Genomic DNA, 25,593 nt, shown 5'->3' with positions numbered 1-25,593 from the left:
CAGATGGCTGTAGATGTGTGGTATTATTTCTGAGGGCTCTGTTCTGTTCCATTGGTCTATATCTCTGTTTTGGTACCAGTACCATGCTGTTTTGGTTATGATTGGCATTATTTATCAGGAACTTCAAAAATGTTCATACTCTTTGGTCCAGAAAATTATTCACTTCTGGGAATTTATTATCAGTAAATAATTAGGCATATGGATAAGTATTTCAATACAGAAGTATTATTTTCATTGATTGTAATTGTTAAAAGTTAGGAAAAAACTTCATTTGTTCAATAACAGGGTATTGACTAAATGCATTGTAACCTCTTATACTATTGAATATTGTGGAGCTAGAAAATCATCTTATGTGGCAAATATACTCTGAGTCATTGGGACAACACCTCAGATTACAGAAGATTTAGTGTCTTGTCTTGCATTTTAGTGTTTTGGGTTTGAAGGTGACTTGTGAGGGCAGCTGATCTTTGATGGGTATTTGGATCATGAATTGAGATTCAGGGTCAAAAGTAACCTTCCAATTTAATTAAAATAATAGATCGTTTCTTAGTTTTTAGTCTATAAAATTTCCTTTTTTCTGGTAGTCATGAAAATATATATACCAACAGAAATATTATATTGCAAGAAAATGATGTTTGGAGTTTGAAAAGTAATTTGAAAAAGGGTGTGACTCTTTTGAGTTTTAGTATTCTATGTACATTCATTACTTTTGCCTTGTCTTTCTTAATCACATTTCATTAAAAGAACTTTCTTCTTAGACCTGTCATGTTCATTTCATTCATATTTTTCATTTCTGTGTTCAGTAATAGCCCATGTTCATGAGCAGTTTCTAAGCATTGGCATTATTTAGCCCACATGTATCCCATATTTCTACTAAAGGTGGAAATTTTAGCATTAAAACCTTGAGAAATATGTCAGCAAAGCTTCCCAGGACATTGTATAAAATATCTTTGTTTTGAGACTTCATTAAATACATAAAATACATTAAATACATTAACTACATTAAAAACATTGTTTCTATGCAAGCATTTGGATTCCAAAATCAACCATTATGGGTCAGGTTTATGAAAATAGCCACAATTATTATGTTTTGCCTGATAATCTGAGCACCATGTTTCTGTAAATTGTTAAATGTCAATACTTGCTACTTATTTGTAAATGTACAAGTGTCTTTAGAGAAACAGTACCATTTGATCAGTTTCTGTTCCTGCTGATCCTGGACTTGTACACTAAACATATTGCCGCCTTCACTGCAAAATAGGAAAAAAGATGTAACAAGCATCTTATATTGCTTTTAAAGTAACGTGTCATAAGTTATATTGAACTTCAGGTAAAGTTAAAAGGTCAAGGATATATATGTATTGCTAGTATCTTTTTGGTCTCAGATGTTTGCAAAGCTGAGTCAGATGTAGGAGGTAGAAGTGTGTATGAAGCAGAGTGGGGCTGGGCTATGTGCTGGTTATAAACTGTGAAACTCTAGGGATATGCTGCACAGGGATTTGCTACATGCACATTGCGTAAGGCCATATGCAGTGGCCCTGGAGCACTCCGACCCTGCTCTTGTTTCTGGCTTGTTCCCCTTGAGGAGCGAGTGTGTTATGTGGAATCAAATCAGTGCTTTTATGAGTATCTCTAAAAGTCCTGTTTCAAATATAAGAGCAGAGGACAAATCAGATTCTTTTAATGTGGAGAGTAATAACATTTTCTGCTGTATAAGGGGAGAAGCAGCAGAGTTGGGTTCTAAATGTTGAGCCTAACTGCGAAGGAAAGAAAGTTGCTGTGGCTTCCAGCTCTACTCTTTCAAATACCTATTTTAAATGAAATATTTGACAAAGGATCAAGAGGAAAGGATTAGAATTTGCAGTAGAATGACCTTTCTTAGAGAAGTACCCTGATTTGAAATGATCATTTTGACACCTGAAACCAAGGATTTCTGTGGCTTTAATGTACAGTCGTCCTTCTATACTGAACTGTGGGTTTTGCATTCATGGATTCAACCAACCAGAGGCAGAAAATATGAGGAAAAAAGCATCTGTACTGAACATGTATGGCCTTTTTCCTTGTCATTAATCCATAAACAATTCAGTATAACAACTATTTACATAGTGGTTACATTTGCATTGTATTAGGTAATATAAGGGATCTAGAGATGATTTAAACTATATGGGAATATGTGCTTGCTTACATACAAATATTATGTCATTTTATATCAGGGACTTAAGAATCTGTAGATTTTGTTATCTGAGGGAGGTCCCGGAACCAATCCTCCATGCATTCTGAGGAATGACTGTAGTTTTTTTTTTTTTTTTTTTTTGGGTGATGAGCGCTAGAAAATAAAATGCACTGTACAGCATAACATTTGTGGTTCTGTTAGGTTTGGTCTACAATGTTGGACTGAGCAGCACCTCATTTGAAGAAAACAGTGGTGGTTAGGATTGTTCACTGTGCTTTATTATAGAGGATTTACACTCAAAATATTGGTATTTTCACAGCAAGAAAAATTGTGCCAAATATGCCAAAGTATGTTCTTATCCTCAAGGGTTGAAGATAGTAAAAAGCCATTATTGGAGACTTAAGTTTCAAAATGGTGGCATAGAAGCGAGCTGGCTTCAGTGACCCCACAGAAAACCAAAAACAAATGTACAGCAGCAAGACCAACATCAGCAATACCCCAGAACTCAATATGAGGATGAGTGAGTTCCTGGGGCCACAGAGAAGTAGAGACACTCCTAGCAGATTGTAGACTATAACTTCCTTATCTGTGATGTCTTTTCCCCTGATCAGCCCAGCAGCAAGCACATGGAAAATATTCCACAACTCCTAGTTTCTAACACTGGAAAAAGTGAGACTGAGGTGGACAGCCATCTTCCCTATTGTCTTGTGTTCCCTCACAGGAGACCTGCCCTGCCTAAAGGGAGAAATATGCCTGAGGACAACTGGAGACAAAAGGCAGAGGCAGGGCTACCATCTGTAGCCCGGGAAACTCTGCTTTGTAACTTGGCCAAAGGAGATGCCAAATCAGAGTGGCTTTTCAGTACCATGCTATAGGCGGTACATTCCACAGATATCCTGGGCACAAACCCTGAGCCAGCATCCCCACACTGCTAGTATCCCTTTTGAGACCTCCCCCATTTGGTGTGCAATATATGCACACTAATTGTTTGCTTGAGCCAAGGAAAACCCGGGTTTAAGGTTCCATCTAATGCTGAAAGGGAGGCCACAACCTAGCAGAAAAAAAAAAAAAAAAAAAAAGGAACCGGTAAATTACAAAGAATCTCTAAGCAAACATGCCCAACGAAAAACAAAACAAGCCAGACAGAGAAGACTGAAATAAACACACAGAGGTGCATCCACAAGAAACAATAGCAAACAGGGAACCATGACCTCCCCAAATGGACAAAGAAGGGAACCAGTGAGCCAACCTAATGAAACAGCAATATGTGAGCTCTCTGAACAAGAATTCAAAATAGCGATTTTAAGGAAACTCAGTCATCTCCAAGATAACACAGAAGTAATTCATAAATTTACCAGAGAAATTTAATAAAGAGATTGAAATAATTTTAAAAGATCAAACATAAATTTTGAACTGAGAAATACATTTGCTGAGCTGAAAAATTTATCAGAGAGAGACTCAACAGCACAACAGCTCAAGCAGAGGAAAGGATCAGTGAGCTTAAAGATGGGCTATTTGAAATTACATAGTCAGAGGAGAAAAAGAATGAGAAGGAATGACAGATCACCTATGAGATATAGAATATTAGTTCAGAAGATGAAATATAAGAATTATTGGTGTTTGAGAGGGAGTTGAAGAAGAGCGAGGAGTAGAAAGATTATTCAAACAAATAGTAGAAAACTTGTCAAAACTTGAGAAAGAGGTAAATCAAGGTACACAAAAATCAGAGAAACACCAAACAGATTCAACCTGAATAAGACTTTACCAAGGAGCATAATAAACTCTCGAATGTCAAGGACGAAGAAAGGATTTTAAAAGCAGAAAGAGAAAAGAAGCAAATAACATATAAAGAAACCCCAGTTGGTCTGGCAACAGACTTCTCAACAGAAAACATATATTTTCAAAGTGCTGCCGGGGGTGGGGGTTGGGTGGGGGGAATCCAACCCCCACCCCACCCCCGCTGCCATCCGAGAGTATTGTTTCAACAGAGCTATCCTTCACATATGAAAGAGAGGTAATCTGCTAGACAGACAGTAGTTTAAAGAATTGACCACCACCAGACTTGTCTCACAAGAAATGCTAAAGGGAGTTTTTCATTCTGAAAGAGAAGACTAATGTTCAAAAGAACAAACAAACAAACAAAAAAACCCTACTAAAAACATTTGAAAGTATAAAACCCACTGGTAAAACTGAAGTTCGGATACAACCCCAGAATACTTTAATACTGCAATTATGATGTGCAATACACTCTTAACTTTAGTATGAATCCTGAAAGCCAAATGTATCAAAAAGAATAATAGCTACAGAAACCTGTTGAGATAGTCAATACAAAAATATGTAAATTTCATGAGAAAACAAAACTGTGGAGAGAATGGAGTTAAAATAAAGATTAAAGTTCTCTCTTGTTTCTTTTTTGGGGTGATCTGTGATAAGTTGTCATCTCTGTAAAATGACTTGTTATGTCTACAAGATGTTTTTGTAAGCCTCATGGTAACTTACATGTTAAAACCTATAATAGATTTGCTAAAAATAGAAAAAGCAATGAATTAGAACATGTTACCAAAGGAAGTCACTTAACCACAAAGGAAGACAGTAAAAAAGGAAGAAAGGAGTTTCAAAGCAACCAGAAAACAAGCAACAAAATGGTACTAGTTAGTCCTTACCCATCAGTAATAGCACTGAGTATAAATGGATGCAGTTCTCCAATTAAAAGACATAGGCTGGATGAATACATAAAGAAACTATATGCTTCCTAGAAGAAACCCACCTCACCTATAAAGATACATATAGGCTGAAAGTAGTGGGATAGAAAAATATGTTGTATGCAAGTAAAAACCAAAAAATGGGGGGAATAATTATACTTAGATAAAATACATTGTTAGACAAAGACTTTAGACTCTAACTAATAGAGACAAAGAAGATGACTATATAATAATATAAGGGGTCGATTCAGCAGGCAAATATAACAAATATAAATATGCACCCAACACTAGAGCACACAGGCATATAAAGCAACATTAGTGAATCTGAAGGGAGAGATAGATTGCAATAAAGTAACAGTCATGGACTTCAACACTCCACTCTCAATAATGGATTAATCATCCAGATAGAAAAATCAACAAAGAAACAGCAGAATTGAACTACTACACTAGACCAAATAGACCTGAGTGACATTTACAGAATGTTTCGCCCAGCTGTTGTAGAATACACATTCTTTTCATTAGCATATGGAACATCATCCAAAATACACCGTATCTTAGGCCAGGAAACAAGTCTCAGCAAATTTCAAAGAGCAATATATTACATATATTTTTTACCACAATGAAATAAAACTAGAAATCAATCACAAGAAGAACCTCTCCGAAATGAGACAAACACATGGAAATTAAACAACATGCTCCTAAATGACCAAAGGGTCAATGAATAAATAAAGAAATTTAAAAATTGTTGAAACAAATTAAAGTGGAAATATAACATACCAGAATCTATGGGATACAGCAACAGCAGTACTGAGAGGGAAGTTTATAGCAATAAATACCTACATCAAAAAATAGAAAGATTTCAAATGAACTAATGCACCTCAAGGAACTAGAAAAGCAAGAACAAACTAAAGCCAGCCTTAAAAATGAAAAGTTGGTTTTCTGCAAAGATAAACAATATTGACAAACCTTTAAATACACTACCAAAAAAGAGAGAAGGCCCAAATGAATAAAATCAGAAACAAGAAAGGCAACATAACAACTGAGACCACAGAAATAAAAAGAACCATTAGAAACTATTATAGGTATAGGCCAAAAAATTGGGAAAACGAGAAGAAACAGATAAATTCCTGGACACATACAACCTGACAAGATTAAGCCGTGAAGAAACAGAAAACCTTAGCAAACCAATAAGGAGCAACAAGATTGAAACCGTAATAAAAAGTCATTCATTAAAGAAAAGCCCAGGACCTGATGGCTTCACTGTTAAATTGTACCAAACATTTAAAGAACTGATACCAATTCAACTTGAACTCTTCAAAAAAAAGCCTGAAGAGGAAGAAATACTTTCAAACTTATTCTGCAAAGCTAGCATCACTCTAATACCAAAACCAGACAAGCATACAACAGAAAATAGACTGCAGGCCAATATCACTGATAAACACAGACATAAAAGTCCTCAACACAATATTAGCAAACACAATTTAGCAACACATTAAAAAGACCATTCACTATGATCAAGTGGGATGCATCCTAGGATATGATGATAGTTCAACATATGCAAATTAATAAATGTTATTTATCAATGTATCCTCTTTACCTAACCAAGAACAAAAACTATGTGATCTTTTCAACAGTTGTTGAAAAAATTTAACATCACTTTATGATAAAAAACCTCAACAAACATTTAGAAGGAACATAACTCATAATAATAAAGGCCATATATGACAAACCCACAGTCAATATCATACTGAATGGGGAAAACCTGAAGGCCTTTTTGCTAAGATCTGGAAAAAGAGATGCCCATTTTTATTCAACATAATACTGGAAGTCCTGGCCAGAGCAGTGAGGCCAGAGAAAGAAAGGCCATCCGTATTGGAAAGGAAGAAGTCACATTATCCTTATATGCAGATGACATGAACATATATTTAGAAAAATCTAAAGATTCCACAAAAAATCCCTGTTAGAACAAAAAAAGAATAAGTAAAAGTTGCAGCATACAAAACCAACATGCAAAAATCAGTACCATTTATGTAAGCCAACAGTGAACAATCTGAAAAAGAAATCAAGAAAGCAATCTCATTTGCAATAGCTACAAAGAACATAAAATAACTAGAAATTAATTTAGCCAAAGAAGTGGAAGATCTATATAATGTAAACCTTAAAATGCTGATGAAGAGATGGCACATGTATACCTATGTAACAAAACTGCATGTTCTGTGCCTGTACCACAGAACTTAAAGTATAATAAAAAAAAGAAACACATAAACAAACAAACAAAAAAGCTGATGAAAGAAATTGAAGAGACACATACCAAAAAAGGAAACATATTCCATGCTCATGGATTGGAAGAATTAATATTGTTCTGTTAAAAGAAAAACTTCAGGCAAATTAAATTTAAAGGAGTTTAGTTGAGCAATGGACAATTCGTGAATCTGGCAGCCCCCAGAATCACAGCAGATTCAGAGAGACTCCAGGGGTGCCTTGTGGTCAGAACAAATTTATGGACAAGAGAAGTAAAGTGATGTACAGGAATTGGAGTGAGGTACAGAACAGCTGGATTGGTTACAGGTTGGCATTTGCCTTATTTGAATACAGTTTGAACACTCAATAGTCTGTGAGTGGTTGAAGTGTGGCCTCTGGGATTGGCCAACACTCAGCTGTTGTTACAGGTGCATACTTCTAAGTTAAGTTTTCCATCTTATCTACCTATTAATTTAGGTTGCATTTCATCTACAAGGACTCAAATATAGAAGTATGAAGTTCTTCTCAGGCCATACTTAGTTTGCTTTAACAATTCAAATGACAGTGCTACTCAAAGCAATCTGTAGAGTCAATGCAATCCTTATCAAAATATCAGTGATATTCTTCACAGAAATAGAAAAAATAGTTCTAAAATTTATCTGGAACCACAAATGACCTTGAATAGCTAAAGGAATCCTAAGCAACAAGTACAAAACTGGAGGCATCACAGTATCTGACTTCCAAATATACTACAAAAATATAGTAACCAAATCAGCATGGCATGGAAACAAACATGTAGACCAATGGAACAGAATAGACAACCCAGATAGAAGCCTACACATTTACAGTCAACTCATGTTAGACATAGGCTCTGAGAACATGTAGTGGGCAAAGGGTGGTTTCTTTAATAAGTAGTACTGGGAAAACTGGATAACCATATGTAGAAGAATGAAACTAAAGCCTTATCTTTCATCATATACAAAAAGCAAAATGGATTAAAGACTTAAATCTAAGACTTGAAACTGTGAAACTACTCGAAGAAAACACTGGGGAAATGCTGCAGAGCATAAGTCTGGGCAAAGATTTTTTGTGCAAGATCTCAAAAGCACAGGCAGCCAAAGCAAAGATAGACAAATAGGATTCTATAAAGCTAAAATGCTTCTACGCCGCAAAGATAACAATCAACAAAGTGAAGACACAACTCACAGAATGAGAAAAAATATTTGCAAACCATCCATGTAACAAGAGATTAACAACCAGAATGTATAAGGAACTCAATAGCAAAAGAACAAATACTGATTTAAAAAATAGATAAATGGGTACTATGCTCACTGCCTGGGAGGTGGGATCATTTGTTCCCCAAACCTCAGCATCATGCAATATTCCCATGTAACAAATCTGCACATATACCTCCTGAATCCAAAATATGAATTGAAATTACAAAAAAGTAGGTAGAATATCTGAGTAGAAATTTACCAGAAGACATATAGATGGCTAATATTTATATGTCTTCTGATATGTCTTCTGTTTGGCATCACTAATCACAGAAAAGCAAATTAAAACCACAATGAACCATCATCTCACTCCAGTTACAAGGGCTTTTATAAGAAGAGCAGGGAATAATGGATGCTGGTGAGGATATGGAGAAAATGGAACCCTCATAGAAAACTGTTTGGAGATTCCTCAAAAAATTAAATATAGAACTATTATATGACCTAGCACTTCCACTACTGACTATATATCCAAAATAATGGAAATAAATATGTTGAAGAGGTATCTATCTGCACTCCCATGTTTAGTGTAGCACTATTCGCAAGAACCAAAATATGGAATCAACCTAAATGCCAACAATAGATGAATAGGTAATGAAAACTTGGTATATGTACACAATGGAATATTATTCAACCATAAAGAATGACATCCTGGCACTTGTTGCAACATGGATGGGACTGGAGATCATTATGGTAAGTGAAGTAAGCGAAGGACAGAAAATCAAAATCAAGTAGTGTATGTTCTCACTCATATGTGGGAGCTATAAAAGTGGGTCTTATAAAGACAGAGAGAGATTGGTGGTTATCAGAGTCCAAGAAGGGAAGGAGGGAGGGAGGGATGAAGAGAAGTTAGCTAATGGCTACAGATATACAACTTGATAGAAAAAAATAGATCTTAACCTGTGATAGATCACCAAAGTGACTGTAGTTAACTTGACTCTATTATACATTTCAAGATGGCTGGAAGAGAATAATTTGAACATTTCCAGCCTAAAGAAATTTAAATATTTAAGGTGAGGTATATGCCAGTTGCCCTGATTTGATATTTACAAATTATATGAATGTATCAAATTACAGCATGTACTCTGGAAATATGTACATCTAATATGCATCAATAAAAAATTTTTCAAGAAAAAATATTGGTAGAAAGTAAGTTACTATATTAATTTATGTATTATTCTATATTTATGCCAGACAACAATCCCCTACCTTCTTTTTTGACTTGGTTCATATTTAGTTACCATTCTTACAAATATGGATATGAAAAAAATTAAATTGGGGAACTTTGTAAGTTATGTTTATATTACTTCGATTTTAGATATTATTCTATGTGATAGAACCTGGTGTCTTTTTTTTTTTTTTTGATAAGTGAACACTAAAAACAGAAAAGGTAAATAAAGAAACTGATTTTGAATTAGGAAGCTTTTTACAATTAATTGAGTTTTTAGTATATGCCAGGGGACTACCCAAGGTACAAATATGAAATGATGTAACCGAAAAGTGAAATCCACTATTTACATAGCTAAATGAAGAGTACTCTTCCAAAGTTCTATAATTATCATAGGAAAGAGTAAGGTTGCTATTGCTCAAAGAATTTTGGGGTCTCTTATTTCTACATTACCACTTTTTCCTGATAAACTGTGCTTTCATCACTTAAGTTTTGGACTTCTGATAGTATTTTGTTTGAACAAAAGGCTGGTTCCACAGAGCAATAAAGAAAAAAAATTGAAAATCATTTCTGCTTGTACAACTCTAAAAAAAAGCATCTTTGCATTAAAAAAAATCTTCTTCTGAATAAAAGTTTACGTATACCTATCAGTAAAATTTCTAACAGTATAGAAATGTTAAAAAATAAATAGAAAAGTACAATTTCATAGAGGTTTCACTTCCTAGATAGCCACCATTGTTCACAGTTTGATGCATGTTCTTCTTGAACCTCCTGCTTGTTGGAGGCACAGGCAGCCACCTGCCGGGGAATTGGCCCCTGGGAGCAGGGGCCACCCTGGGCAGTGACCAGGTGTGAGAACACCCTTCCCATTTTTAAACAGGCGTCATCCTCTGTACAGAGCGAGGGAAGGCCAAGAGACCTTCTTGAACAGTCTAGCTTTTGGATGTTGAAATGAGAATAAATATTGAAAAGTTCATGAATTATGAATTCAGCCTTGTTAGAATTTTCCCTTGTTGGTTTGTGTTCATTCCACAAGACTATTTACATCTAATAAACCTGTATGTATTATTAGTTACTCTTTATTTTTTTAAAGTCAAGATTAATATTTAGGGGAAAGCAGAGGGCTAAAAGTAAGTAAACTTTGAATCTATGGTCTTGTGTTAATGTCTTCATGGCTTATTGCTCTATGTCAGTGGTTCTCAAATATGGTACCTGGACCAGCAGCATCAACAGCTTCTGAGAACTTGCTAGAAGTACAAATTCTTGGTCCCTACTGAGTTGGAAACTCTTGTGGTGCTGAAGCCCAGCAATCTGTTTTAACAAATCCTCCAGGTGATATTGGTGCAGGATAAGGTTTGAGGACACTGCTCTATATAAAAGTCAAAGATTAAAAATAAAATCAACTTGGTATTTCTCCTCTCTCATTCTCCACTAACTTTTACCCCAACCTAAATGTCATGATGTTACTGAGGCATAACATGATTTTTCTTAAGAGCTGAGATTTTTTTACATTTCTGCTGTTAAAATGCCATTCTCCACCATTGTCTACATAACACATTACTAACTATTCTTTAAAATTTTATTCTAGCATAACTCACTGGAGAACCTCCCTTGACCCAGAAATCCAGCTGGACTTGACTCTTATGCTTTTTGGAGCCCTATGAATACCTGTTTGTAGTTCTTCAAATTTGATTGCAGAGATTTGTTTACATGCCTCTCTCTCTTTTCCAGAGTATTGAGAACTCCCTGAGGAAAGGGACTACATCTTTCCCTTGCCCTTTCATCCCTGACACCTAGTGGAATTTATGGCATATGCAGATACTCAATAAATGTTTAAGTGAAGGATGAAATGAAAATAAAATCATAACTTCTCCAAGACCGAGAATTGCTAAGAGGCAAACTAGTGTTATAAGAAAGCTGAAGTGGCTTGGGTTTGAATTATACTGACTGTATGTTAGACTGCTTGGGTAATTTTTCTGACACTATATAGTTTATATAGTTTTTTACTGTATAAAATTGGCATAGTTCCTACCTCACAGGTTCACGTAGAATTCCTGACACACAGTTAACACTGAAAAATGGTAGCTGATAACCAAATAAAAAATAGTAACTTCTTGCATATTCTAGTAATTTGAGGACTGTTATCTTGTTTTGAAGTCATATAGTTATTATAGGAGTAATTTTCACTTACTTAAAAAAATATTTTACTCCTTAGAACCAAACCAAACCAACTTGATTGAATTAAGCTATTTAATATCTTGAGGAGAAAGTAACAAAATGATTCAGCTATATGGATGGCAAACATTTTAATCAGTATGCACTTATGATTTTAAAAGGTCCTTGTATGGTAAATTTGTATATATCTATATTCTTTACAAATAACAGCACGTCCATTTCTTGAACTCCACTTGTGAGACTACCACATAACTTACTGAGTCTGTCATGATTCGCAGGAATTTATTTTGTGAGTTAAAAGAATTTATACCTGTGAGCGTAAGTACTCTTACAAATATTTGATCCTTATTTAGGCCCAAAACAGATGCCTATATTTTTAAAGGAGCCTGGTGTCAGAAAATTGTTGCCATCATATATTGAGAAAATTTAATATTCGTACATTTTAGTAGGAAAAACATAGTGCCTTTCCATCATATTAGGGATGGAATCTATAATCTATCATCAACTTCTGGAATATGAATACATATAGACAATCAAATGTCTTGGCCCCAGTATACATGTCTTGGTTTTTCTAAGAGAACTGATCCCTAAAAAAAAAAAAAATTAACCAATGAGACTGGTTCGCTGTTTGCTCACTGATAGGAGTAGGCAGCTGAGCAACTTGGTTGGGTAGAGTTGAGGTTAGAGATCCAAATAACCCATGCCACTCAGTTTAGAGATGAGAGCCTGTGGCCCAAAGAACATGTGGCCTGGCCATTGTCTCACTGCAAGTCAGGGCTGCAGCAAAGATTAGAACCTCTGTGCAGTCTCATGCTGGTTGCATGGCATTTTGAGGCAGTCATATTGGCAAAGCAATTGTCCAAGGAGTCACTTTGTTATACTGTTTGATACTAGGGACTTTTTCATGTGACCTGAAAAAAAAAAAAAAAAAGAAAATTAAGCTTTTCTGTTTTACTTTGCTGTAATTCAAGTAATCAGTCACCCCACTCTTGAGCTTTTACCCAGTCTTCTTCAACTCTGAGAGTTAGGATTTAATGGGATGGGTGTTAGCAATGAAGTGAGATCAGTATGGGAATCAGGAATTTGATGGGGTCAGGAATATCTTTCGGTTCATTACTTTCTAATAAGCTCAACTCTTTTGGCCTGGCCTCATCAGAATGGTTGTTTTGAAACTTGAAAGTCAAAATGTCCATCTGGCCAAATCAAAAGGATTCAAATGTTCTTTATATAGGGCTCTTTGCATCAGCTCACATTTCTATTTCTAAACTATTAAAGACCTAACGACTTATGCAAGTGTTTATAACTGGGTATAAATGTTTGAGTCTGGGCTGCCCCTGTAGGGGGTTTTCCCTCTTGATTCAGGTTGTTATCAAGTATTCTCTGGGGGAAATAACCTTAAAAGATGATTCAGATTCCAAGACATCTTACATATGCCATATTTTGACAGGGCATTCATTTTTTTGGGGGGTGGGGAGTTGGGGGCAAGGGAGATGGGTTAAGAGAGAAGACAATAAAAACAGACAATAGTACCAAAACAGAAACATTGTATTAACAATTAGATCACAACATATCACTGCACAGAAGCCAATATAAGGTAGATCTACCCTGGTTCTTTCTGTCCAAAGAATTTCATTGTTTGATAGTCCCGTAAGAGTTTTTATATAGCACCGAGGATATGTTAAGGTTGCCATTATGGCAAGGGTTTAAAGGACACAGTTTACTAAGTTATTTAGACGTGAGTTATCTTGGTAACTTCGTCTGTATACAAATATTTCCTCATTCAGGATTTCTGTTCCATTCCTGGAGACTGGCAGGAGGCAAATTGGCTTGGTGGATGAGAATAAGCATTGTTGTCTGCCTTCAGAGAGAGGCTGGCAAGAGTATCTCAGAAGCAGTTTCTAAAGAAGGGGATGGTGGCCCCCAAATAACTCTGATGAAAGAATTTGGGACTTTAGTGACCTCCTTTCTTTTTGTCAAGTAAACTGTATCCTTTCTTCTAGGTGCAATACTTCATGTGAGGTTAAGCTGAAACAAAATAACAATGAAAAACTGTCAGAGGACAATGCTGAGTACTCTTTCCGACCTAGTGCAACAGTGTCAAACCCCACACTCATTGGTGTCATTTTGCCCATTAGGGCTGAGCTAGTTATCTACATCCGTTGAGAGGATTATTTTCTCTGTGCCAGTTCTTGGTAAATACTCAGACCCTAAGGAAATTCAAATTATCCTGGATTAACCACATACACTCAGAGGAGCTAATGAGTGAAAACTGTTCCTTATTTGTTGCAAAATACCAAAGACCCAGAAAAAGAAGTCTTCCAGGGCTCCTAATGTAGAAATTCCTTTTAGGATTTTAAGGCCACAAGTAACAGAGTCCTAAAGCAGTAGATTTTATCACACTGTTTCAAAAAATAGCTATGTAATTCAACTGCAGTTACTCCTTAAGAGAAAATCAGCAAAGACTTAGAATGAAAGAGAGAAGAGAATCTCAACATGAAATTAATCAAAATAAAAGTCATTCTTAAGCTTTTTTCTTAATCAAAATCAAGTGAATTTTTTGAAGCTGATTAAATTTAATGTATGTAGGTCAAAAGGAAAAAATGTATCATAATTGGCCATAGTCCTTAGCAAAGGCTGAAAAGGGCAAAAGCAAGATGAAGGAAAAAAATGATGAATCAAGCTAATTTCCATAATCCGATTTTATTAGTACTGACCCATGGGTGGTACAGCACACACAAACCACAAATAGTTTCAAATTCCTCAGTAGAAACCAGACTACTCCTGGACCAGCCCAGATTTGTGGATCTTGCCTGATACCAGTTCAGGGTAGCTAACTTGATGTGGCATGTCCCACTTAGACATATATCTTTGAGATTCTTGATGGTTCTGGGTCAGTTTTCAACCATTGTCAGCCAGAGCTATCTTTGGTCCCATCTGGAACAGAATGAAATTTCTAAATAATGCCTGGATTTAATCCTTCCTGCAAAGCACCTTCTGTGCAGTAATTAACTAGAGTCAGATCAGATTTTTTACAGTTTGCTCAAGCTAGATCTGCCTCTCTGGAATTTGGTGTGTCCAGCAGTACACAAGTCAAGTTGATCCCTTTTTTCATAATGCTTGTCCTCGCTGCTTCCTTTACTATCTCCCAAATTTACCCCCTGATCAGTTCAGAGCTGACTATTGTTTAAAACAACTTCCTCAGTTTAGGCTTCTTTCTCTGATGTGACTACTAGATTAGGGTTCTTAACATACTCCTGTTTGACAGTTCATTCTCCAGCTAAAAAAAAAATCTTTATTGGCTCATCATAATATAAATAACAAAATCTAGACCCCTTAGCGTGGTGTTTAAAACTGTCTACCTCCAACCTGCAACTTCAACTCTATGTCACATCCCTCATCCTGAATCCAAGCTCCTTACCTCCAAGTATTTGCTTGCATTGTGTCTGCCACTCAGCCGTTCCCTCGTTCAGATGTAGTTACTGAGCATCTATGTGCCATGTGGTGGTCTAGGTGCTGCGTATACTGCAGTGAATAAGGCTGACACACTCCCTCCTCTCATGGAACCTGTGCTCTCGTTCTAGGAGACAATAGATAGATAGGTGATATTTCAAATGTCAGAAATTAGGACAAGTGTAAAAAGGTGATGGAGTGGAATGCAGACACCCTTTCAACTCTCATACCCCTACCTGGCTCTATAATTTATGTAGCTCTCATGACAGGCTGTTTTGGTTTTTGTGGCTTTAGTTACACACTCTCGGGCAGATCACCCTTGATGCAGGTATTGACCCTACTACTCACTGCCTCGGTGACTATGGGCAAGTTTCTTTTCTCTTTCTCAGTTTAGCTGTCTCTAAAATGAGGATAATGTCATTATTCTGTTCTTAAGGTTGTCTTGAGCATTTTGTAGTGTCTGTAAAATGCTCAGCACAGATTGTGGCATGTGTGTGTACATGTGTGCATGCATGTGTATAAATATAATGAGCCTTGTTTATCATTGTCATTTTTGTTTGGGTGAAGTAAATTTTAAATAATATAAATATTTGTGCTGATAAACAGAGAGAGAACTTTTAAACCAGAATATCATTACAGTTCTGTAATGTCCTGTACATTATTATAATGTATAATTGAATTATACATTACTGTTTCCTTACAGTCTACTTAATTGCAAACCAGAAGGAGGGTACAAGCTGGTAGCCTCTAGGAGCAACCATACACTTCTGAGTCTAGTTGCGTTAACTGTTTCTTTCATATTCAATTTGGTAGTACAAAAATATTTTACATATACATTATACATTAGTTATTTCTCCTAAACACTAAGTCCCTAAGTTTCAAGCAAATAGGATGTGGAAATAGATTAGAATTAACTGAGATCACAGGAATTTTTTGACATTTTATTTTACATAAATTTGTACCCAAATGCTACAGACTCAACTTACTAATAAAGTTTTCTTAAGCAATTAAGACTATTACATAATGGGCCTTCCCACTCTAGTAAACCGTACTAGTGGCTTTGTTACCTGTTGAAATTTATGTGCATAGTTGCTGGTGGCTGCAGTAATAGTATCTGTTTCTGGTGCACACCTGTAGTCCCAGCTACTGAGGAGCCTGAGGTGGGAGGATCACATGAGCCCGTGTGTTTGAGGCTACAGTGTGCCACTGATTTGAGCTGTATTTTTAAAGGAATTATTTTAGGCTATGAATGGTCAGCATTTATATTTCCATAATACTTAATGTTTTTTAACACTGAAAAATTTTCTTACAATAATACAGTTAAGGTTTCTATTTTGGCAAAATGTAAAAAAAAAAAAAAATACCCAACACTTGCTTTAGCAGTGTGATGGTGAAGTCTGTAACAGATGAGTGTAGATGCTGTAGTTGTTCACAACCCCTGAGACCCAACAGAGGGTTCAGTGGAACAATGGGGAATGTTAGCTATTGAAATACTTACATTCCTTGGAATTCAAGATATCCAAGGATTAATGAGTGCTGTAAGTCAAATTATAATTAAAGGTTCAAATCCAAAGGTGCTAGCAGCATTGTCTGCTTTTAGCAGATCTGAGTATTGAAAGATGGGTTCAAATGTAGGTTGTCATTTGCCTGCCATCTTCCTAGAAGTCAGTTTACTTCTCTGACCCTTAGAAGGTTCTCATTTCAAAATGAAAATTTATAAATCATGGGTTTTGTGAGATTATATAAAACTAATCACTTAATCTAGTGCCTGATAATCATAAGCACTCAATAATTATTTGCTGACTTCAAACTATACTACAAGTCTACAGTAACCAAAACAGCATGGTACGGGTACCAAAACAGAGATATAGACCAATGGAACAGAACAGAGCCCTCAGAAATATTACCACACGTCTACAACCATCTGATCTTTGACAAACCTGACAAAAACAAGAAATGGGGAAAGGATTCCCTATTTAATAAATGGTGCACGGAAAACTGGCTAGCCATAAGTAGAAAGCTGAAACTGGATCCCTTCCTTATACCTTATACAAAAATTAATTCAAGATGGATTAGAGACTTAAATGTTAGACCTAAAACCATGAAAACTCTAGAAGAAAACCTAGGCAATACCATTCAGGACATTCTAAAACACCGAAAGCAACGACAACAAAAGCCAAAATTGACAAATAGGATCTAATTAAACTAAAGAGCTTCTGCACAGCAAAAGAAACTGCCATCAGAATGAACAGGCAACCTATAGAATGGGAAAAAAATTTTGCAATCTACTCATCTGACAAAGGGGTAATATCCAGAACCTACAAAGAACTCAAACAAATTTACAAGAAAAAAACTCATCAAAAAGTGGGCAAAGGATATGAACAGACACTTCGCAAAAGAAGACATTTAAATGCTCATCATCACTAGCCATCAGAGAAATGCAAATCAAAACCACAATGAGATACCATCTCACACCAGTTAGAATGGCGATCATTAAAAAGTCAGGAAACAACAGGTGCTGGAGACGGTGTGGAGAAATAGGAACACTTTTACACTGCTGGTGGAAGTGTAAACTAGTTCAACCACTGTGGAAGACAGTGTGGTGATTCCTTAAGGATCTAGAACTAGAAATACCATTTGACCCAGCCATCCCATCACTGGGTATATACCCAAAGGATTATAAATCATGCTGCTATAAAGACACATGCACATGTGTGTTTATTGAGGCACTACTCACAATAGCAAAGACTTGGAATCAACCCAAATGTCCATCAATAACAGACTGGATTAACAAAATGTGGCACATATACACCATGGAATACTATGCAGCCATAAAAAAGGATGAGTTCATGTCCTTTGTAGGGACATGGATGCAGCTGGAAACCATCATTCTCAGCAAACTATCGCAAGAACAGAAAACCAAACACCACATGTTCTCACTCATAGGTGGGAATTGAACAATGAGATCACTTGGACACGGGAAGGGGAACATCACATACTGGGGCCTGTTGTTGAGTCGGGGGAGGGGGGAGGAATAGCATTAGGAGATATACCTAATGTAAATGACGAATTAATGGGTGCAGCACACCAACATGGCACATGTATACATATGTATCAAACCTGCATGTTGTGCACATGTACCCTAGAACATAAAGTATAATAAAAAACAAAAAGAATGGAATAAAATAAGCTGATTCTCTTGGACCTCAGGGTTTCAAAAAGGGATTCTATTCAAGCCTGTGATTTTCAACCCTGGCTACATACTAGAATCACTGGAAAGCTTTAAAACAATTCTAATGCTAAGGCCCCATTGCAGACTATTTGAGTCATATTCTCTGAAGGTAAGGTCTAGACATTAGTGTTTTTCAAAAGCTCCACAGGTGTTTCTTAGTATTATTATTATTATTTTTTTGAGACGGAGTCTTGCTCTGTCCCCTGGGCTGGAGTGCGGTGGCCAGATCTCAGCTCACTGCAAGCTCCGCCTCCCGGGTTTATGCCATTCTCCTGCCTCAGCCTCCGGAGTAGCTGGGACTACAGGCGCCCGCCACCTCGCCCGGCTAGTTTTTTGTATTTTTAGTAGAGACGGGGTTTCACTGTGTTAGCCAGGATGGTCTCGATCTCCTGACCTCGTGATCCACCCGTCTCGGCCTCCCAAAGTGCTGGGATTACAGGCTTGAGCCACCGCGCCCGGCATCCACAGGTGTTTCTAACATTCAGCCAGGGTCTTTGCCATCTGACAACCATGTTTGTGCAGTTGTCTATCTTGCCCTAGTTGAGTATGCTGTGAAATGCCCTTGAATGTATCTCCTCCTTTACGTTGTGTTGCCTTGGGTTCGCACCAAAGCTGTACTCTATCACCTGAACAGTGTGCATCTGTTTTGCTTCCCATCGTGTTCTGGGTGCTCTGAAGGGTTTTGTATGGACTTCTACCATCCAGTATGGTCGCTGTTAACCACATGTGGCTAGTGAACACACACGTTGTTGCTAGTCTGTACTGACATGAGCTGTAACTGCAATAGACACATGAGATTTTGAAGAGTTAACATAAAAAAAGCTAAAATATCTTGATTTTTATATTGGTGACATGTTGAAATGGTAATATTCTAGGTATCTTGAATTAAAATATATGATTAAAATTATTTTCACCTGGTTTTATATTTTTCCTAATATGGCTTTAAAAATATTGTTATGTATGTGACTTACACATTTCTATTGACTAGCGCTGATCTAGAAACTACATTTCTTGCATCATGAATTCATTTATGTGCATTTCATTTGTTCAGTCACATATGAAAGCACTTTCAAGCAGTATCTGAAATGACTGCTATTGCCAAACCAACCAGAACAGAGACTTTAAGGACTGTCATTTTATTTTCCTAGTCTGGTAGGCAGTCATAACTTCTGTTAGATGGTTTGAAATGTTTGCAGGTGCTTCATGATTTTCTTTGAGCAGTCCTGAGGCTGGGACAAAAGGTGGAACATCTTTGGGCTGGAAATCTGTGGCATGTTCCCCACGACGAGATCCTATCATTCTGGCCTTTTCTTTCTGAGACTTTCTGCATTTCATCCTTTAAAGTGGTAATAGCTATGGACAACTTTCAGGAAGCAGTGATCTTTGCCAGTGAGTTGTATGACTTTGACAGCGAGCTGAGTTTGGAAAATGTGTTGACTTTGCCCCAGCTGTGTGATTTGTGGGCAGCTCTGGGCATTCATTAAACTTTCTAAGTCCCTGAAGTCATATAGAACTCTCCAAGTCTATCAACAATTTCTCCTCTGGCCTGACATGAGCACATGGGGCATGTCCATTCAAAGGGAGTTCATGTGAAAGTTACAGTAGCTTTCCAATGAGCTGGTGGTGATGCTGTCTGCTGTATCCCCAGCCATTCTGCTGGAGTTGCTACTGTAATGGTTCAGTGAGTAACTGATGTTTGCCTACAGAGTCTGTAAATAAATTCCCATTCTTGGTATTGAACATATTAAAATTGCCATGTAATCTTTGTAGCTTATTCTGTCTACTCTCTGCTTAAAGGCAGAGAAGGATTTGCCAATATGATTATATTTTCAAAATGAAAGTGTTTCTTTTACGATTGTGTACAAACAATTCTTTATCATTTGCCTACTAAGTTTAGCATACTCTAGCAGACCAGCATAAATTTAGGCAGAGCAGGGAATATTTCTAACTAGAAAACTGGGCTTTCAGGCAGCTAACTCTGCATGGATGGGTTCCAGGTTTTATCTACTTTGCTATTCGGACCAGGGGATGGTAAAACAGTGTATGAGGAAAGTTTCTTACCATCTTTTACTTGGTGTGAGAAAATTAGCATTGCTGGTCCCAGTTTGCTTTTTTCTGCTTGCTCTTTAGTGGGAAAGTGTTAACTTTGAAACTGCATTTGTAAATTTTAGTTATGTGAATTTTGTACTCTGCTGGAATTTCTATGTGTAGGCCTGGAGTCTGTCTGGAGCACAGCAGGCAAAGCAGTTGGGTGTGGCTGAACGTGGGAGTGTGTGGAGAGTGGGCAGAGTGAGGGTGGAAGGGGCAGGGCAACAGCTCCTGGGGACTCCTCGGAGTGTACTGCTAAGTAACTGGCACTCTACATTTAAGAATTTTGGGGCGGGCATGGTGGTAATGGTGGTATGATCACATTAATAGTTTTGAAATGTCATACCTCTATGGTAGCCAAGTAGAGGATGAAATTGAAGGGAGTGAAATTGCAGGCCTGGAGACATATTGGAAGCTATTCCAATAATTGAGGCAAGAAATAGAGAGGGCCGAGACATAGCAGAGGCATGGGAGGAGAGAAGGGATTGGATCTGAAAGTGTCTGAAAAGGATGAATTGATTGATAGGATTTAGACCTGGCACTTATGTCCAGAAAGTTTCCCCAAGTGCATGAGAGGAGTGGGATTGTGGGGTCATTGGGAATGGGGGGGAAAGCAGATTAGGAGGAAAAGATGCTCTGTTTGGGGTCTTCAGAGGCAGAGTGCTGAGGTCAAGAAGGCAGAGATGGCAGGACCGTAGTGGTGTGGAAAAGCCTAATGAGGCAAGTGCAGGTCTGTTTGCTTTAGAAAAAATTTGCTCAATGACATTCTTGCTCTCAGAATCTGAAAAATATCTACCTTTAATCAAATAAGAAATATATCATTCGGAAAATGGCAACTACAGAAAGCTTCTCAGAGAATAAGATGCGAGTGAATCTGCTTAGAATACACAAGTATTCTCACTGGAGTACGATATGATGATGGGAGGGGTGGGCCAGAGACTGGTCATTCTTGCCCATCAAACCTATATTAACCTGAAGAAAGAGAGTCTGGCAAATGTCCAGGTGTCCATCAAGATGCAGACTAGGATCACCTCTTTTAAAGATGCCTTTGAACCTCTCTAGCTGCCTCTGCCCACCAAGGGGTGCAACTGGCCTTGCTCTCTCCCCTGGGCTTCAGATGTTGCTTGTCATACTCGTCTGTGTTTTCCCTCGGTACCCTTCATTGTTATGGTCTTTCCTAATAGACTGTTGATTTTTTTGAGAACAGGAAGCATTGTATCTTCATTTTGTTCTGTGCAGCTTTTGGAATGTGTATCTGGTGTATCTAGCACAGAATGAAGTGTTCAGTAAATACAAGAAACTTATAGAAAGGGTAGTGAAGTGGAAAGAGCAATAACCAGGACAGAAGAAAAGGGACCTGATGCTAACCCTGCTACTATCAGTTGTTTGACCTGGGGCAAGCTAGTTTTTCTGGGCCATGGTATTCTGATAAGCGAAGGAAGAGATTTAGAGATTTAGTGAGAATCTAGAAAGTCCATAAATGGTCCTTCAGAGGTCCCTGGATTTCTTGATATTCGATGCAGACTTGTGTGTGTGTGTGTGTGTGTGTGTGTGTGTGTGTGTGTGTGTGTAAATAGTGGATTTAGTTTTTTGAGTAAATGAGTGAGAGCTTTCATCATACTCTCAAAGGGATCTATAACTTAAAATAATGAATAACTACTGAATAAAACATGATATCTTTAGAATTTCTGTATAAGATAGAGTTGTGGGGCCTGGGCATAGGCATTCAGCTAAAGGACTTGTCTGGAAATTGCTGTGAACAAACACACCCCAGTTACAAAGACTTTTGTGTTTATTTGGAGTAGAGAGGTGTGGCTTCTCTGAGCCCATCCTGTGTACTATCCCTTCTTAGAATTCTTTCAGTTCTATGTGAGGTCACGCTCACATTTTGTTTTCTAAAGTACTTTATGAAGACCAAATCTGACTTTACCAATGATGATGAGGCTGATGACAATGACAACAAAGGTGATGATGACGTTAGGAAATAGCAGCAGAAGTATAGGACATTCTTCTATGTGCATATATCTGTCTGTCACCTCTTTAACACTGAGAATAAACTTGTTTGATAAGTGATGTTTTAATTGTAATTTCTTAGGTAAGGGAACGAAGGCACAGAGCATTGATCACCTTTAACTCCTGTCCTTACCTAGCTAGTAAGAGATGGAGCTGGTATTTGAACCCAGAAAATCTGACTTCTGAGCCTGCACTTCTAATCGGGCTAGTGTATGACTTTTTTTAAAGGAAGTTCTTGTTCTCTGTAGTTTCACTTTTGAAAATTCAAAAAATAGTAAGTATAGAATAATTCTTAAATTTACAATTGTAACCAAGGACAGCACAAACTATAATTTGGATCCATTTAAGCTATATAGATACTCTATTCTCTTGAACAATGGAAATGCATTTCCCATAGTTTACAGTTTTCCTGACATAGAAATGTTTTGTTGATCTTATCTGGCTGTACTTCTTTGCTTTGCCCGTAGAGGAGGTGCTAAGGACATTTTTCAACAGCATCCCACAGATCAAAGCAACAAGCAGGTGCTTCAGGAAATCTCTAAGATGTGTTGCTGGAAGTGACACTAAGCTGCAGTGTATCCTAATGGGGGTAATTTACTGTGTGAAATTAGAGTTTCAAAGAAAATTACAATAATGAGTTCTGTTGATTTCCTAGGAGAGTTAAGGTGAAACATGTTGTTACTCTGAAATTTACCAGCTGGTCTGGTTTAGAATTAGGCTTCATTGTCAGATAACCTCATGTCTGGGATGCCCGGGTAGTACCAAGTCTCTGGGATGCCTCTGGCTTGCAGTTGACCTGGTCTACAGATTATGCTTCTTTTTTTTTTTTTTTTTTTTTGAGGAAGAGTCTCGCTCTGTCGCCCGGGCTGGAGTGCAGTGGCCGGATCTCAGCTCACTGCAAGCTCCACCTCCCGGATTTGCGCCATTCTCCTGCCTCAGCCTCCTGAGTAGCTGGGACTACAGGCGCCCGCCACCTCGCCCGGCTAGTTTTTGTATTTTTAGTAGAGACGAGGTTTCATCGTGTTAGCCAGGATGGTCTCGATCTCCTGACCTCGTGCTCCGCCCGTCTCGGCCTTCCAAAGTGCTGGGATTACAGGCTTGAGCCACCGCGCCCGGCCTAGATTATGCTTCTGCCTGAATTTCTCCACCCAGTACTCTCATGCCCACACTCCCAGTTTCCTCTTCCCGGGCCCAAGTTTTTCTCCACAACCCCACAGGGCACTTGACTTGCTCTGAGCCTTCAGGAACCAGGATGCAACATCTGTGCCTTGAGCCTCTGCTGCTAGATGACAACCTAATGCTGTAGGGACGTGATGCTGTGGACCCCTTCTTGAACCCCTAAGCTCATCTTGCATTTGGGGCTCAAGCATGAAGCTGCCTGATTGCCCTTGCAGAGCCCACTTCCCTGTAAGTACCTTTTCCCTCGGAATTCATTTTGAACCCAGGTTGTTGTTATTGAACCCAGCCTTTCCATTTGGGTCTGGTATGGGTTAAGAAGTGAAACTTCAGAATAGAGAACTCAAGAAGATAAATCCATAATTAATTAGCAATTTTTTGGCAGACCTGCGTGTTGGTCTCATGGCTTCCTCTGGTTACTTATGGCTGTAGATTTCTTAACGCAGGACCTTAAAAGTAGCTATAACATACTGCTCCTGCATAGATGACTTGTTTTAATTACGATAACATCAACAGCACTGATATGCTAGAGAAACAGAGTGGACATTTGCCGGAATGTCTTATGAAGAGAATAGTTTAAAATGGGTAGTTTTATCAGTATACAGTATCACCATTCTGTCTTCAAAAACTGTTTTATTTTGTGGTTTTTAATTTGACTAAGGGCCGATAAAAATAAAGAGCTTAAACAAAATAAAAATCATCATTGGTTGAAAATGTTTCATAGGGGAACATGTCAGTATGTTTGTTTGCTCTCGGTTTGAGTAAATAAACCACACTTTCTCATATTTAATGTTGAGTTTTCACAATGGATTCTTCAATTATTTATTCATTCCCCACTTGTGCCAGGTTGAGCCCTTTACATATCTGGACACCTTTTATCCCTAATCTTTAAAACAATTTAGCAAGATATTACTCTTTTATTTGTTTGAGCCAGAAATATTTTTTGTGTTAAGTGGTTGCTATGAGCCTGGCTGTGAACTAGGTGATGGAAATACAACAGTGAAGAATCACTTTGATTTTCCTGCCCTTAAGGAATTTTCCATTGTCAGATGGAAAGACCAATGAACAGATCACTGGCACAGCTTATGTTTTTATATACTCTTCAGGGGTGTCTAAATTTATGCATATATTTTTCATATTGAAGCATACTGCTTCAATATGAAATGTAAATATATTTCATATTTCAATATGAAATGTAAATATTCAATATATTTATGTAAATATATTGAATATCATGCCTTTTGTCCTAGTCATTTAAAAGTCTTTCATATAGCAATACCTGCACGTAATTGAAAAGATCTTTGGCAAGAAAAATAATTGCAGATTTTGCAGAAAAATGTTGAAAAAACTCATTGACAAGAGAATGGCTAAATCATTACTATTTATATACACTGAAATGTTACATGGCACTAAAATGAATAAAGTAGATGTATACATATGACATGACTGCTTTATTGTTAATGACAAAAGCATGCTATAGAAAAATCTGTATAGTAGGAATACATTACTTAAAAAGCAAAGGAAAAAAGAAAAATTATGCCAGAGTCACACCAGATTTTTAGCTGTGGTCCTGTTTAGGCAGAAGAAAGAGGAGTTGTATGAGGGGCATATTTTATGTATTACTGTGTTATTTCAGTCTGACAAAGTAAACATGTATACCTTTGAAAAAAATTTTTTTTTCTTTGAGACAGAGTCTCGCTCTGTCGCCCAGGCTGGAGTGCAGTGGCACAATCTCGGCTCATTGCAAGCTCCGCCTCCCAGGTTCACACCGTTCTTCTGCCTCAGCCTCCCAAGTAGCTGGGACTACAGGTGCCCACCACCATGCCCGGCTAATTTTTTTTCTTTTTTTTTTTTGTATTTTTAGTAGAAACCAGGTTTCACCGTGTTAACCAGGCTGCTCTCGA

The 25,593-nt window shown here is 37.5% G+C and overlaps 1 protein-coding gene across 3 annotated transcripts in view; it reads left to right on the top strand.

Moving 5' to 3' along the window:
* The window catches only part of VAV3 (vav 3 guanine nucleotide exchange factor), a 424,388-nt gene that overhangs the window by 162,166 nt on the left and 236,629 nt on the right, over nt 1–25,593 (top strand). The window contains exon 1 of one of the 3 annotated variants that reach the window (XM_011935220.1): nt 23,754–23,920. The exons of the other annotated variants lie outside the window; for them this stretch is intronic. Coding sequence (XP_011790610.1) covers nt 23,882–23,920 — 39 coding nt within the window. The 5' untranslated portion in view covers nt 23,754–23,881. Of the gene's footprint in view, nt 1–23,753; nt 23,921–25,593 lie in introns of those variants that run through there. 3 annotated transcript variants of the gene reach the window in all.

The sequence above is a fragment of the Colobus angolensis genome, unplaced genomic scaffold, assembly GCF_000951035.1.
Source record: "Colobus angolensis palliatus isolate OR3802 unplaced genomic scaffold, Cang.pa_1.0 Scaffold141, whole genome shotgun sequence".
Classification (NCBI taxonomy): domain Eukaryota; kingdom Metazoa; phylum Chordata; class Mammalia; order Primates; family Cercopithecidae; genus Colobus; species Colobus angolensis.
This window is presented reverse-complemented; position numbering and strand designations above follow the sequence as displayed.